Here is a 15,193-nt window from a genome sequence, read left to right on the forward strand (position 1 = left end):
GCTGAGGCTGAGGCAGTGGGGTGACACACTGTTAAACCACAATATGATCTCTGTCAATGATTGGTGAGGCTGCCCTTGGATTATCTTTGTTTGCTGTTCCTCTTTAGACTCATTTGCTTATAATAAGGAACTAACTCAGGCTGAATATTCATGCCAAGTTACACATTATTGGCGGAATGCTTCTTTTTTCTTTTTTACACTTGACCTGGAGACATACAGTATTTGTTGAAAGATTGACCCAAAGCTATGCAGCTGTCCAGCTTCACTTACTGAAATTGACTTTTAATCCCTCAGATTCTAACTGATCAAGTCTAAAGACATGACTAGAGGAGGCAACACAGGGTTGTCAGCGAATCAGAAGCCGGCTGTTGTTGCTTATACAGTATCGCACACACATGTGAAATTGTTGGCTGTGTGCAGCTTGTGTTTCATTAAAGCTCTGACGGTTACTTATTGTAAGATGAAGGTTTGGTTTCAGTGAAAGAGTTCCTTTGTGTTCTATTTTAATACCATGTCAACCATGCAAGCTGCTTTTTTTCTATTTTAACTTCTGTCAAATGAATTTTCAGTATCTCAGTAGGAGGCTTCGTGGCTGTTCCACACAGACCGCAGTCTCGTTTATAACTGATGGCCAGACGCTCACTAATGTGAAGGTTCATCAATCAGAAGGGATCAGATATTACTGGAATATCACAGTGACTTCTGGCTAATAAACTGCTGCTGGTTCTAAAGACTTCACTAACCCAGAAACTCTCCCCACCTCCCTGTGTTTGTCTTTCAGACTGTTCAGAAAGTCATTTCAGTGGATGGACCCAGAAGTGGAGGCCAGATGGAAATTGGGTCACATGACCGCCTCCAGGAAGGCGCGCTGAGTCTGAAAGTGGCCAATGGGGTGAATAACTACCCCAGTGGTGATGGGACGTCTATAGAGACAGAGCAACAGAGAACAGGAAGCGTGCCTCCCAGGCCGTGGGTGTCGGGGCAGTGTAAGGTCAGTGACACCCAGGAACAGCAGCCCTGCTGGAATGGCAGCCATGGTGCTAACCCAGTTCAGCCTGTCCACCATGCAGCCATGGAGGATGCCCACAATCTGGTGGCTTTTTCTGCTATCGCAGGCTCCTTGCCTCCTTCTTCCTCCTCTCCCTGCAATGTGCAGCTTAATACAGCGCAGCTGTATGAGAGGTTCAGCCAGGAGATGGGCTCTAATGGAGCTCAGGCCAGACTCTCCGCAGGAACTTCTGAGGGCAGCGCCCAACCCCCAGAAGACCTAAAAACCCTACAGACAGCACTGAGCCAGGCCAAGCATGGACACAAACCCCCTAACTGTGACTGTGATGGACCAGACTGTCCAGATTACCTTGACTGGCTAAAGAAGAAGATTAAATTGGCAAGCAATGAGAATCAAGGAGCCTGTAAGGTTGTTGACACCCCCCAACACCTGCAACCTCACTTACAGCAGCCCCATTTGCAGAATCACCCCCAGCAGTACCCCCAGTTGAACGGTGGCCAGCGTCTGCCAACTTCATACCCTCAGCAGCAACAGGGGTCTCATCTAAAACAAGCAACTTGCTCCAAATCTCCAATTCCTTGCTCCCCCCAGGTGCTCTCCATAGCTAAGGAAAAAAACATCAGTCTTCAAGCAGCCATTGCAATTGAAGCCCTGACACAGTTATCTGGCACTGGCCCCCAAGCTCCTGGCTCACCTGGCCATGCCCCCTTCAACAGTAACTTCCATCACCAACATCGTACCCAGAACCTCCTCTCCTGTCCCCCCAACGGCAACAGTTCTATCCTCTCACCTCCAGGCTCACAGTCGTCGTCCTCGCGCTCTCAGTCCGTACCTCCGGGATCACACTCATCCCATCAGACCCCAGTGTCCTCTGAGCTCCACAGGCCCCAGTCACAAGGGCAGCCACCCCATGTTACCCCCCTCCCATCCTCTACCTCTCCCTTCCCAGGTCAGGGAAAACATCCAGGCCCTAATTCGCAGCATTGGCAGCAGGGATCTGGCAAAAGCTCCGAGCAGAGGAAACTGCACCACTCTGGCTATAACGTTGCACCTCACGGTAGCTCAAACCCCATGTCTGAGCTCAAGCAACTTCTGGGTGACACCACTGGCAAGTTTAGCGGTGCTCCTTTTAAGCTTCCAGTCACACAGCAGCCCAGGTTGAGCCAGAATGGAAGTCTTCAGACCCAGGACAACCCAGCTCCGGCCAGGATTAAACAAGAGCCAGACTTGGGCGAGCACTATCATCACACTGCCCCCATGGGGAATTTCAGCATAGCTAACTGTCAGCAACAGGGTCAGAACTACCCTGGGATTCCTCTGTCTCCTGGGCAAACATCTATCAGTCACTCCACTCAGGCAGCTCTGCAACAGCACCTTCACTACAAAAGGAACCTCTTCTCTAACCACTCCCCCAGCTTTGGAGCGCCAGGCCCTCGTGCGTCTCTGGCTTGCCAAAATTTGAAAAAATGGTGGCCACAGGGTGAAGGTTTTCCACATCTACCCATCAAACAGGAACCCAAGAAGAAAAAGAGCAATCAGGGATCCCCAGTGATAAAATCTATGAGTGGGATGCTTGCAGGTCCTCCTCTGCCCAAACCCAAACAGATAATCATCAAGAAGACCAAGCAAAAAGCCTCCATGCCAACCTTCCTGCCTCACGCTCAGATCTCTATCCAGAAACCTGCCCTCCTGATAGACAGAGCCCCAGGACTGACTAACTTGCAGCCAGGTTTTCTTCCCCCCCAGCCCCTTCACTGTAACTCCACTCAGGCTGCTGCTGCAGGCCTCCCTGCCCCAGCCCAATCTCAGGTATCCATTTCTAACTCCCCAACGACTTCTTCCATCCTTTCAGCTGAAGGCACTCCTACACTCGTGGGCCCACCGCCCTCACCTGTGGTCACTGGAAACGCTCAGTCTGCAGGAGCGGGTGGTCAGTCCTCCAGTAACACCAGCACCACCACATCTTTGACCTCCACCTCTTCATCCAGCACCTCAAACTCGCAATTACCGAGCCTTGTCAACGTGGACCCAAAGTACGAAGAACTGATCCGCCAATTCGAAGCTGAATTTGGGGAATCACATACACCTCACAGTAAGTCCCTGAAGGTAAAAGAGTCAACCCCAGAGGAAGGGAGCCTGTCCCAGTCTAGTCCTACATGCCCAAACCCCACCCCCACACCCAATCCTGATCCAAATGATCAGATGGAAGTCGGCAAAGACGAGTCAGGGATCCAGTGTGAAACAGCCCCTGTGGGAGGTCGTAACGGGGGCACTCAGGAGGGGTCTCTCCAGGTCTCTGTGGTTCCGGAGAAGCAGCAGCAGCCCGGCGCATTAGAGAGTATGTTCAGCACGCCTGGGTCTCCGCTTCCAAAACGGATGAAGATCGAAACCTCGGGCGATATCGCTGTGCTCTCCACCACATGCTATTCAGAGGAGGACACGCCCACAAAAGACAGCTTACCATCTTCGCCATCCCTCAGAGGTTTCCTGGAGTCTCCCCTGCGTTACCTGGACACCCCCACTAAGACCCTCTTTGACACTCCTTCCAAGGATCTCCAGGCAGAGTTCCCCACTTGTACCTGTGTGGGTAAGTCAGTGAACCACTTTCTGTACATTTACGTAGGTTCTAATGTCACATGTCAATGATAATCTAATATCAGACCTCTACAAAATATAACAACTGTCTATGAGTGGGTGTGAATAGGTGCATTTCTGCAGGGGGGTGTTTTGTCCACTAGGTGGACAGAACATTAAAGTGTAGGAGTTTGACACCAAAACTACTGCTTTTGCATGATTCCTTCTAGATTCTGGATGCTTTTATTGACCATTGATTAACTATAAACTACAAATTTGAACTAGCATGACATTCCTGCTATTTTAACAACAATATTTTGCATTTAACCAGGGACCAGACACCACAATAACACAATAACATTCACTGATTAGTTCCATGTCCATATCTAACATATTTAAGCAATATTCTATAGAAACTCCTTGTTATGGCCAATCTTGCTGCCGCAGCAGTCTGGCGCCTCTCTCTCTGTCCAATAATGCATGTTGGCCGAGTGACCCTTGAACCAGAAACGTGATCTCAGCGTGTGTACGTGCGCATTTACAGTCGAAAACTTTTAGATCATTTTCTCATTCTTTGAGCAGGTGGCGATTGCAAAATCTGGCAGCAGGAGTCCGTGCAGGATTGGTTCTGCTTTAGTCACATGCAGAGATCATTGAAGTCATAGGACATAGTTCTCTCTCACACACACAAACACACCACACCCTACAGTTACAGTCACCCAGTGTGTGTTGTGTCAGCAGAACAGCTTCACACACACCATATGACAAGAACTGTCCAAAAATCCCCCCTGGAGCACTTAAAAAACAACACTGGAATCCCTCAGATGTGATCACATGCCCGTAATTTACTCTGTAGAGGGATTTACTCTAAAATCAACTGGAGTGAGTTTTGTTAAAAAATATAATAACCTTTTAGAAAGATAAATCCATTGATAATTGTGTGTTTTGGAATACTGTTCTTCTTTAAAGATTCTTCATAGTCTGTTATTCTTTGTCTCGTCTGTTCCTGTTTCCCTTTATAGAACAAATCCTGGAGAAGGATGAAGGGCCCTACTACAACCACCTGGGAGCTGGACCCACGGTGGCTGCAGTACGAGACTTGATGGAGAGAAGGTGAGTCTTTCCCTCAATTCATCTCTGTTGCTCTTCCTCCCACATGCTCTCTGCCTCACCCCCCTCCTCCTCCTCCGTCTCTACCTTCCCTCCTCCTCACATGTGTCCTCGGGGAATCCGTGACCCAGAATTCAGTAGGAGGATCGTCAGCATATCGCAGGCATAACCAGGAGCACAGGAGCAGATGATAGCTAAGAATGAGAGGAATGAGGGAGGGAGAGGGATATAAACACAGTCACAGACAGTTGAGGATGAAGATGGTGGATATGTGAAGCAACATTCTGTTATTTCTCTTGTACTCACAGCCTCCCTTGACTTTTTTTTTTGTGGGGGGGAATTTGGGGTCATGTTTGGCTTCTGTATACAGAGCTGAGGATTAAGTCCCTTGAGAGCACATGCTGAGAGTTGGGGGTGCACATCCAGAGACCACTTATTGTTCTACGACAGATGACCTGAGTCTTAAGGCCCCTATGTCTTTCTCTGACCTTCGACCCACCTCTGCCCTCAGTAGGACCACTCCCCACCAAAGTCTCCAAGCTACCTCCGGGTGGCTCCCATTCAGCCGGAGCTCCTGTTTTCGTCAAATCAGGCCTGATGTGTTCACAATGGAGGGTATCACATCGGCAGGAGACTTGATATGAACCATGCGGACACATCTGACAAGCTCTGACCCACCCCAGTTAAACCTCTGACCCCTCCCTTATACTCACCCCACATCTACGCTCCCCATTAACATACAGCACTCCAACATTATGAGCAAGTAACACAAAACATGCTTCCATCATACATTCAAAAGAACTACACATGTGATAAAACAGGAATACATAGGACAATTTGCTATATCATTAAATCCTGAACTAATCTATGTGAGGGAATTGCTTTAATTGTGGAACTTTATTTGTATTTCAGAGTTCCAACTGCCAAAATGTTGTAACAACTGCCATAAATAGTCCTCCTAAACTATTTTCAGAAATTCACTACAACTACCATCGTAATAAGTTACAGCTTTTTTGCGCTAGAGGGCAGTGTTTGTCAGTGTTCCTTTTTGACGCACCATTTTTATCATTTAAGTAATTTTAATCATTATCTGGATAAAAGGAGAGTGATATGGGACTTTTTGAACAAGTTGGAAGTCGGTATGCTCTGCAGATGCTTATATTGAATATGTGCTCCTTACTTTAATGCTGTGAAGAACAATGTAAATAACTTGCAGGTACAAAACTTCTTTTCGCTAAAAAACACACTAACCCTGGTTATGAAAGTTTTTCACATTTTATAGTTTTAAGTCCTCACTTTCAGGCTAAACAATTCCGAATCTTTCCAAATAAAAGACATTGTGGCTTGATAATAGTGGTTTTCTTTGTTCTCCCCACCACAGTAAGATTATTATTAACTGTGCACTTTTCAAGTTGTGGGAAGTTTTGCACCACCGTTATTTCCCTTAAGAACTACAGATACTGGGCGGACAAATAAATGAAGTGAGGTTAAATGAAGGGACCGACCAGCCAGTTCTGGGTCACTTGTTTGTCAACCAGAGGTCTGAAACCATTTTCTTTTCTCCTGTGTAGGACCGGACTGAAGGGTGACGCCATCCGTCTGGAAAAGGTGGTGTACACGGGGAGAGAGGGCAAGAGCTCTCAGGGATGTCCTATCGCTAAATGGGTAAGCTGCATGTGTGAAGGCATTACCCATAAAAAATTTTAAAATCTCACACAGAGACAGAAAAATCAGATCCTTTAGGTTTCTCATCCCTGAAGTAACCACGAGCTGTGCTTTCTGTCAGGTGATCCGTCGCGGCAATGAGACAGAGAAGCTGCTGTGCCTGGTCCGAGAGCGCGCTGGCCATCACTGTCCCAATGCCGTCATCATCATCGTCATTCTGGCCTGGGAAGGCGTCCCGCGGGCCATGGCGGATATGCTGTACCGGGATCTGTCCGACAGTCTCACCAAATATGGAAACCCCACCAGCCGCCGCTGTGGCTTCAATGACGAGTGAGTGGCCATTTTTCATTTATTTTATGTCTAATTTTTCTGGGACAACAGATTATTTCTAAAAATATGATTATTGGGAAGAAAAAGTATGAAGAGTTTCAAAACTGTGACATTATATTGTTTCCAGCAGGGGGCGCCATCTGCATTTAGTTTTAGTACAGTTTTAAATAGTCTTAAAAAACAATTTAAATTAAAGTGTATCCAAGGGCACAAGTGCTTTAATAAAAGTAATGTTTACTGCAAAAATAATGAAAAATAATTGGATGGTGACACATCTATTTAAAAAAAATCTAATCAGCTTCTAAATTAGTTTCTCACGTTGTCAGGGCCACCATGTGCAAACTTCACAGAAAGGCAACACAAATAAAAAATTATTACAATACTGTTGTTGCACAATGCTGAGAGGAGGACTGAATACTCAGGGTGCGCTCGTGTCGTGCACAGTCAGTTAAAACAAACACTAAAGGTGTTGTTCAAGGTTAGAAGAAGTTTGATTCATTCTCCTTCCCACAGCCGCACCTGTGCCTGTCAAGGCAAGGACCCTGAAAAATGTGGCGCTTCTTTCTCCTTTGGATGCTCGTGGAGTATGTACTTCAATGGCTGCAAGTACGCCCGGAGCAAAATGCCACGCAAGTTCAGGTTGCAGGGGGAACGTCCCGAGGAGGTAAAGAGCGCTGCGCACCAGTAAACAGGACGGGTGGAAATGATAAGGGGGAAGGTCTTAGCTCTGAGATTTTTGGTTCCTGACTCGTGGTCTCTGTTTCTGCTGCTCAGGAGGACAAAGTCGGGGATAGATTCCAGGCCCTGGCGACTCACGTGGCTCCTTTGTACAAGCAGCTGGCCCCCCAGGCCTACAGCAACCAGGTTTGTTTCTGTCCAGATGAGCGTGGGACGTCCTGATGCACTGACAACTTAAACACAGGACTGACCCCTGTCCTCCTCCTCAGTGCCAGACAGAGTCCAAAGCTCCAGACTGCAGGCTGGGTTTGAAGGAGGGCCGTCCGTTTTCCGGAGTCACGGCCTGCATGGACTTCTGTGCGCACGCCCATAAGGACCAGCACAACCTCTACAACGGTTGCACAGTGGTAAGAGATGCCTTTTATTTGTGGTAATTAAGGAACGTTTCCATCGGTGCTTGTCCCAGTTTAATCCTGTTCCCCCGTTTCTCTTCGCCAGGTGTGTACTTTAACGAAGGAGGACAACCGGGAGGTGAAGAAGATCCCAGACGACGAGCAGCTTCACGTGTTGCCTCTTTACAAGGTCTCCCTCACTGACGAGTTTGGCCGCGAAGAGGGACAGCGCGTCAAGATGAAGACAGGGGCCATTCAGGTGCTACAAGCTTTCAGACGTGAGGTGCGAAAACTGCCCGAACCCGCCAAATCCTGCCGACAGCGCAGACTGGAGGCCAAAAAGGCCTCGTCAGAGAAGAAGAAGAATAAACTGATGATGCAGCAGACCAGGGAGACCCCAGACAAGACTGTGGTCAAGGCTGAGATCAGCCTCACGGCGTCACCTCAGCCCCAAGTCGCTCAAGGTTAGATTCTCTGCTCACGGCACTCTGCATGTTCCTCATCCCACCAATGTTCTCAGAGGATATTCAGATTTAACATTAACACGTTTATATGTTTTTTTTTCGAAAAATTCAGGACATATTAAACAAGAAGTGAAGCCCAACATCAAGAAGGAGCATTTAAACGGAGCAGTCGATGGATACCCTGTGCAGGCAGCCGACATGTTCAACAACATGTGTCCACATCCCACCTACTATGCAAGGGGAGGCCTTCCCCCACCTGGCCAGCCCTCTGCATCCGACCCAAACAGTTTCCACCACAACCTGCCTGCAATGCACAACGGCTACTACAACTACCCCCCCAATGCACTTTTCGCCCGTAAGCTGAGGACCTACGAGGGTCGAAACGCTGCTTTCTTGAAAGCAGATGTCAAGACAGAGGAAGTTGACAAGAAGCCCGATGTTCAGAGCCTCCAGGCCAGATTGGCCGAGGCTTTTCCTGGGAACGCATCCAGCCACGGCGGTTACAGCCAGCCAGCGAGCTACAGCCAGTCCCGGCCTTCCTCTGTCTCCTCAGAGGCCTCTAACAGAGGCACCCCAGTCATCAAACAGGAGCCTATGGATGTGCCGGTGTATGAAGGCACGACACCGGGCCGGGCTACCCCCAACACGCCCAGCACCACACCCCAGCCTGCACCCTGGCCAGGCCACAGGATTAACGGGAGTATCGGCCCGCAGAGCTGGGAAAGGCACCTGAGCCCGAAACCAAGACCTGAAGCCTCCATTGTGAATCCAGACCAGCCGCAGTTTCTCCAACAGCCCTCCCCTTTCCCCCATCAGTGGTCGTCATTCCCAAATGCCGCGATGCCTCCTGCGCCCGCCTCACCTTCCCTTCAGGTGCCTCCCTCCCCGTCTCACCCAGGCCCTGGTCTCCCGGGTAACTTGCATCAAAGCTCCACCCCACGCCCAAGCACCCCCCGTTCAGGTACCCCACAACCCGACAGTTGTCGCTCAGGTGCAGTCACGCCGCAGCCAGGCACGCCGGGCCCAGGCACCCCGAGGCACTGGGCCAGCCCTTCTCCCAGTCCCCAGCCAAATGCGTGGGCAATGGGGCCCGTGGCGTATAGCCCAGCTTTGAAGCACAGTAACCCTGCAGGAGCCTGTCCTGACAAGATCTGGTCCAAGACTGGGGAAAACCGCTGCTCCACCCCCCTCGGGCTCCAAGAGAAGGCCTGGAAGTCTTGCGGCGGGCTCCATGGCTGGCAGCACCCCCTCCCCTGCCCCCGAGGGACGCCTCTTCCCTGATGCCCTGCAAAAATCGGACCAGGCCTGCTGGAACCCCGGCCAAGCCGACAGCGACGCCATGAGTACCAAAGGTCTTGAGGAGGACGAGGAGGAAGTGTGGTCCGACAGCGAGCACAACTTCCTGGATCCTAACATCGGCGGCGTGGCAGTGGCACCAGCACACGGCTCCATCCTGATCGAATGTGCTCGTCGGGAGCTGCACGCCACCACTCCACTGAAGAAGCCCGATCGCTCTCACCCCACCCGCATCTCCTTGGTCTTTTACCAGCACAAGAACCTGAACCAGCCCATGCACGGCCTGGGTCTGTGGGAGGCCAAAATGAAGCTGCTGGCAGAGCGAGCGCTGCAGAGGCAGCAGGAAGCCGCCCTCCTCGGCCTCTCCCAGGAGGATATCAAGGCCCTCGGAAAGAAACGCAAGTGGGGGGCTGCGTTGGCAGGTGCTAGTCCAGGACCTGGGCAATCTAAAGACAAGAGGGAGGGGCCGGTGACGCGGCTCGCCCCCACTGTCCACACCACCTCAGTTGTTACTGTGTCTCCCTATGCCTTCACCCGCCTCACTGGGCCCTACAGCCACTTTGTCTGAGGTCAGATAGTCACAGACTGGGAGCTGCGACGCGGAGGGCTACAGAGAGCTACGAGCAGGATGAATGTCTCTTAGCCGTCCCACAGTGTGGAGCCTCTCCATCCTGCCCCCTCTGTGGTGGAGGAGGGGGCCTTTTTATTTTTTTTTTACCTCATGTCAGGCAGTGGTTTGGGCTTCAGACACGCTGCCTGTGGTGCTCTTTCTCTCTCCTTCCTAGAGAGGAACTCCTTTGCTTTTTCTTGTTTATAGAATTTTAATGATCTAATTATTGCTATTATTATCAATATTATTATGATCGCTGTTGTTACTGTCAATGTTGTTATTACAGGTATTATTATAATGAAGACTTGTTTATTTTTTATTTTGATGTTTTCATTAATGTTATTATTAATGACGTGATTGTGTTTTGTATATTCTTTAAATCTGTCAGTCTGAGTCGCTCGGATTAAGGCAAATTCCTTTTTCCATGTTTGGAAAACTTTTTTTTGTAATTTTTTTTAAAAAGAATTTTCCCTTCAGTTTTCCGGTTGTATGTGGAGGAGGAGACGTCATCTGAATGCAACACGGCGATTCCATGCAACAAAAAATGTTTTTAAGCGTATCTTAGGTTTTAGACAGTCACATCAGGGCTCTGCGGTCACGTGCAGGGATATTGGAAACCCACAAAAAACCCAATTTGGAACATTCCACGGATGACCTGGATCATCGCTAACATTATGGTGGCATTTATTGGAACACTACTGTGTTTGTGGAACTGAGTTCATCTCAGTTAAGTGTCCTTTTAAACCACGCCGCACGTGCATGCTCGCTGCCTCCTATCGTCTGAGGATGGCGCACTCCTCCTCTTCCTCACCCCTCCTGCTTTCCACTGGTGCTCGGCTTCCAGCTCTGACCGATTCTCATCCTTGTCATTGCACGTGATGCTGTACTGTGACGGTGCTCTCTGTAAGTCTGGTCCAGGCAACACGTGTAATGTCTGTTTCATTTATTATTTAGTTATTCGGTGGAGTACCAGACGAGACGGCTTTTCTGCACCGTCGTTGTGGTTCCAGGCGAAGAAAAGCAGACTCGCTCCTTTTCAATGCTTTTCTTTGCCTTTTATTTGAACAAGAAAAAACCCCACATAATTTGGTTCTGATACTCCACTGATTTAATTCTGTTTTTTGGATCTGGTGGGACATTTTTATCTTCCTTCTAAATTTAAGTAGGGGTCAGCACTTCCCGGTGTGAACTCTAGAGGGCAGCGGCGACTGCCAGGTGAAACCATTTCCATCGAGTCAAACTCTGCCTGGCTGCTTAACCCATCAACGTCCAGCTGAGGAGGATGTCGAGCTCCACTCGCTGGCCGTGCATGGATCTCTCCCCACACACACACACACAAGCAGCAGTGCCGATCTTTGTCTGGCTGTGGTACAAATGTGAAGAAGTCTGGAGATGGTTTTGCGAATGCCCACTCTGGGTTTCGGTGCTCCAACACACTCGGTGCTCTCCTGTTACACTTGATTTTCCTGTAAAGGGCCGTCCCCTTCTCTGCAACGGTGCTGTCATCTACAAGCAGAGCGAGGCGCATATTCCTGCAGGCACCATGGAGCCAGCTAATGGAAGAGGTCGTACCTCCAGGAGTTTTTCTCAGTTTTAGGCATCCTGGTGGTGAAGTTATAGCTCAGATGGAGCGTGAAGGGAAGGCAGTGCGGTCATTGAGCGCGGTGTTGACGGTCAGAAGGAAAGCATTAGCGGGAGTTAAGGGGATACCTTAGAAGGTTATTGCAGCCGGGAATATTCAGAGAATCAGCTGGTTTGAGTGCTGTTTTAACTTCCTCAGCTGCCGATGGAGGGCAAAGCAGACCCACTCCTGGCTGCGAGGTGCTTTTTTTAAGACCTTGTAAGGCCTACTGGAGGTCTCCAGCTCTCTACCTCACACTGTAGAGACACTGGTCACAATCCCAACGTGCTACTGAGGGAAGAGAATCATGCATATGTCCTTCTGTTTTATTTCTGCTCTCCATACTCATTTTAACCTGCTTTTTTATTCTTATTTATTACTACACGGTGATGATGATGATTGTCCTTGATGTTATTGCTTTTTTTTTCCCTCGTCATTTTTATATAGCTAATACAAATTGTACATAGAGAAAAGATTTATAAAAGCACTTTTTAATCTTGATTTTAATGACAAAAAGAAAGAGCCGATTATTGACAACTTGAAGCTTAGGTTTTTCTTTTTATTTTCTCAAGAGAGAGATAAAAGTGTAAATATTAAGATATTTAGGTAAGATTATTTAACTGGTGAGGATAGTAACTAAACCGTAAGTGACGGGGAGGGGGGGGTATTTTTAAGCGTAACAGCCTTCGACCAGCGGTCCACAGCCACGCTCGCTGTAACCGTGAACTCAGTAACACTGCTGTATTGCTTTCATAAGTACTGTAGCCCTCGTCAGCGACTGAGACATGTCGCTATGGAAAAATACCTTTGTCCACCCCAACAGGTGAACAAACTCACTCTGGACCATAAAAGCAAGTGACCTAGTGACCGTAGAGATAACTGAGATTCCCCCACGTTGCTGTTCTCTGACCATGTTCCCACAAATTGGCTTGAATTCTTAGGAATATAGAAAAGCTTGCCTGTTTGGTTTTTTTTTTTATGCTTTGTAATTTGTGTGTGGGTGACTGTTATTACAACTGTCATTACAACCCTTGAGCTGTGCTGACAGTGAGGGCAGAGGAAAAGGTTTTGTTGTTTGGCCGCTCACGCCGGTCTGCAGAGTTAGCTTAGCAGGGTTAGGGTTAGGGTTCACCGACCAGCACCTCTGGACGTCACAGAGACTCTGCATTCCTGTGACTCCTGAGTGTCATTTTATACTATTACATCTCACAAAATCTCCATCCAGAAACCCAACTTGGCTTCATGTCCTCGTGCTAAGATAACTCAATGCAGATTATAGCTTTAGAACTGTCTGGTCCTCAACAAAGAGTGCACTTCCTGTTCCTGCTTGAAGGTGTCATAATAGGATGTGTGCACTTATCATTCAATTACCCACAGTGATTTTTAGTTTTTTATGGGATCATATTAATCTTCAACACACACTTGGGACCAGTTCAGCGGGGCCAATTGCACCCTTTTCAACCTAATGCATGGTGCTCATAGAACCCGAGGGAGTTTCTGTGATTGGTGCTGAAGTATTTTGATGACGTTGGCTGGTTGGTTCGGCTCCCATTGGTGACACCTGCAGAGATTGAAGGACACGGCGGCGGGTCAGCCAGCAGCATCAGGCTTCATTAAAGTCTAAAAAAAAAAGCAGAAAATCACTGTGCAAACCAAGAAAAAAATGTCAGGTTGAATGATTGCGGTATTTTTCTCAGCTCTTCAAATGTCAAGAGAAGCGGTTTGATGCACTTCTCTGGTGCTGAGTTGATGGCTCATTTTATCTCTCTGCATACCAAAAGAGTTTTTTCCATCTTGGCAGAAAACAGTATCATTCCTTATTACAACTGAGATTTCAGGCTTTGGTTTAATGACTTTTATCATCATATTTATAGACTGTTGATTAAGTTCTATATTTGGTGCGGCCCGACTGCAGATTAACCAACTTTACATTACATTGTACATGCTGACGGTAAATTAGTGCTAAGGTATTTTAATATGGCAGCAATGACGTACCACCCCTCTTCCTAAGGCACTTCCTGTACACAGCCCTTGTATATTGTGTCCACATGCATCTCACCTTTAAGTATCTAATAAGCACCTCATTTAATCTCCAGGTTTTGGATAAAGACTGAGATCCCGGCCCATTTAAAAAAAAAAAAAAGTGATAAACTAAATGAAGATGTAACCACACAACTGGCAGCTACATTCTTTTTTGAGTTTTGAATATTGTTCTTTGTTCATTATTCTCATTTTGAGGATGCAGTATGTAAAAAAAAAAGGTGTTTCGTTCGGTCTCTCTCTTTGTAGCTGTATGGTGTATTATGTGAATACATAGTGTATGTGGTTTTGAGAGAAAATCCACAATATTGTTTTATGTTGCGCGATAAATAAAAACACTGATGTAAAGCGCTGTTTGTGTTAAATGTCTTCTTTAACGACCAAAGTGATTTTGATTATAGTGGTGAACTGATGGGTGACTCAGAGGTGCTACAATTTACCCAAACATATTTCCACTGATTTGTGTCTCCACCTTGATGAGGATCCTCTGAATCACATCACAGGGTGCTCCACAGCGGCAGAAACAAACTGATGTCGTTATTTCACATTGTCCTTGGGGGCAGCAGAAAAAGAGCATTGTATAAACCTGCAATGTGGCGTATGTGAAATTAAAAGTATCTTTTGTTCAGCTCTGAATGAACTGCTGAAGAATACAGATTTTTTTTTTTAATATTGTGTTCAAAAATGGAACTTACCTTCGACTGCAATGCCTGTATTGTAAAGGTGAAATGCATCTAGTAAAATCAAGTAAAATGCTGATGATCAATCATTAAATCAGTAGATTTTCCCTTTGAAATGTGCATCACATTAACAACATTCATAGTAATTTCCTCTATATTTAAGCTCTGAACAGTTGCTCAAAATTTGTCCGTCACGCATTCTCTGACAGATTCAGAAGATTCCCACCCTGTTCCGCCACACTTTAACAGCTAAGGAAGTGAGTGTTCCTGATTAAAGGAAGTGGGAATTTAACATCGAAGCATCAAAGGTTTGGGGGCGTGGTCACTGGTAGATCACACAGCAAACATTTGGGTGTTTCTGCATTTTTAAATGTAACATTAGTTCTTGAACTTTTAAGTTTTTTGTTATATTAAGATCAAGTCCGACTAGTCTAAGTGTGCATAAGCCCATGCCTGTATGAGAGTCGCACTATGGCGACGCCAAAGCCCCGCCCCTATCCTTCTGACCCGCCTCCCTCGAGTCCTGATTGGTTACCACCCCAGCCGGCTCCAAAGCGCGCAAGTTCTGCAACCCTACACTCGATTGTAGAAGTGCGTTCCTTTATCCCAGCAAACACTAATCTTCTAAACAGGCACCAGCACTTAAGTGTTCTTTGTGCGGACTAGATGATGTAATGTTGCCTTAATCCTTAATAAAAACCATTTTACACTTTGAATTATAATA

The 15,193-nt window shown here is 47.4% G+C and overlaps 1 protein-coding gene across 1 annotated transcript in view; it reads left to right on the forward strand.

The window, feature by feature from the left end:
• The window catches only part of tet3 (tet methylcytosine dioxygenase 3), a 29,517-nt gene extending 15,376 nt beyond the window's left edge, over positions 1–14,141 (forward strand). Inside the window, 10 exon segments of the mRNA XM_011615422.2 lie at positions 782–3,596; positions 4,606–4,696; positions 6,265–6,358; positions 6,480–6,688; positions 7,202–7,352; positions 7,463–7,552; positions 7,636–7,773; positions 7,865–8,222; positions 8,335–9,446; positions 9,448–14,141. Of these exon segments, the coding sequence (XP_011613724.2) occupies positions 782–3,596; positions 4,606–4,696; positions 6,265–6,358; positions 6,480–6,688; positions 7,202–7,352; positions 7,463–7,552; positions 7,636–7,773; positions 7,865–8,222; positions 8,335–9,446; positions 9,448–10,086 (5,697 nt within the window). The 3' untranslated portion in view covers positions 10,087–14,141.
• The last annotated feature ends 1,052 nt before the right edge of the window (positions 14,142–15,193 follow it).

Source organism: Takifugu rubripes, chromosome 21 (assembly GCF_901000725.2).
Source record: "Takifugu rubripes chromosome 21, fTakRub1.2, whole genome shotgun sequence".
Lineage (NCBI taxonomy): Eukaryota > Metazoa > Chordata > Actinopteri > Tetraodontiformes > Tetraodontidae > Takifugu > Takifugu rubripes.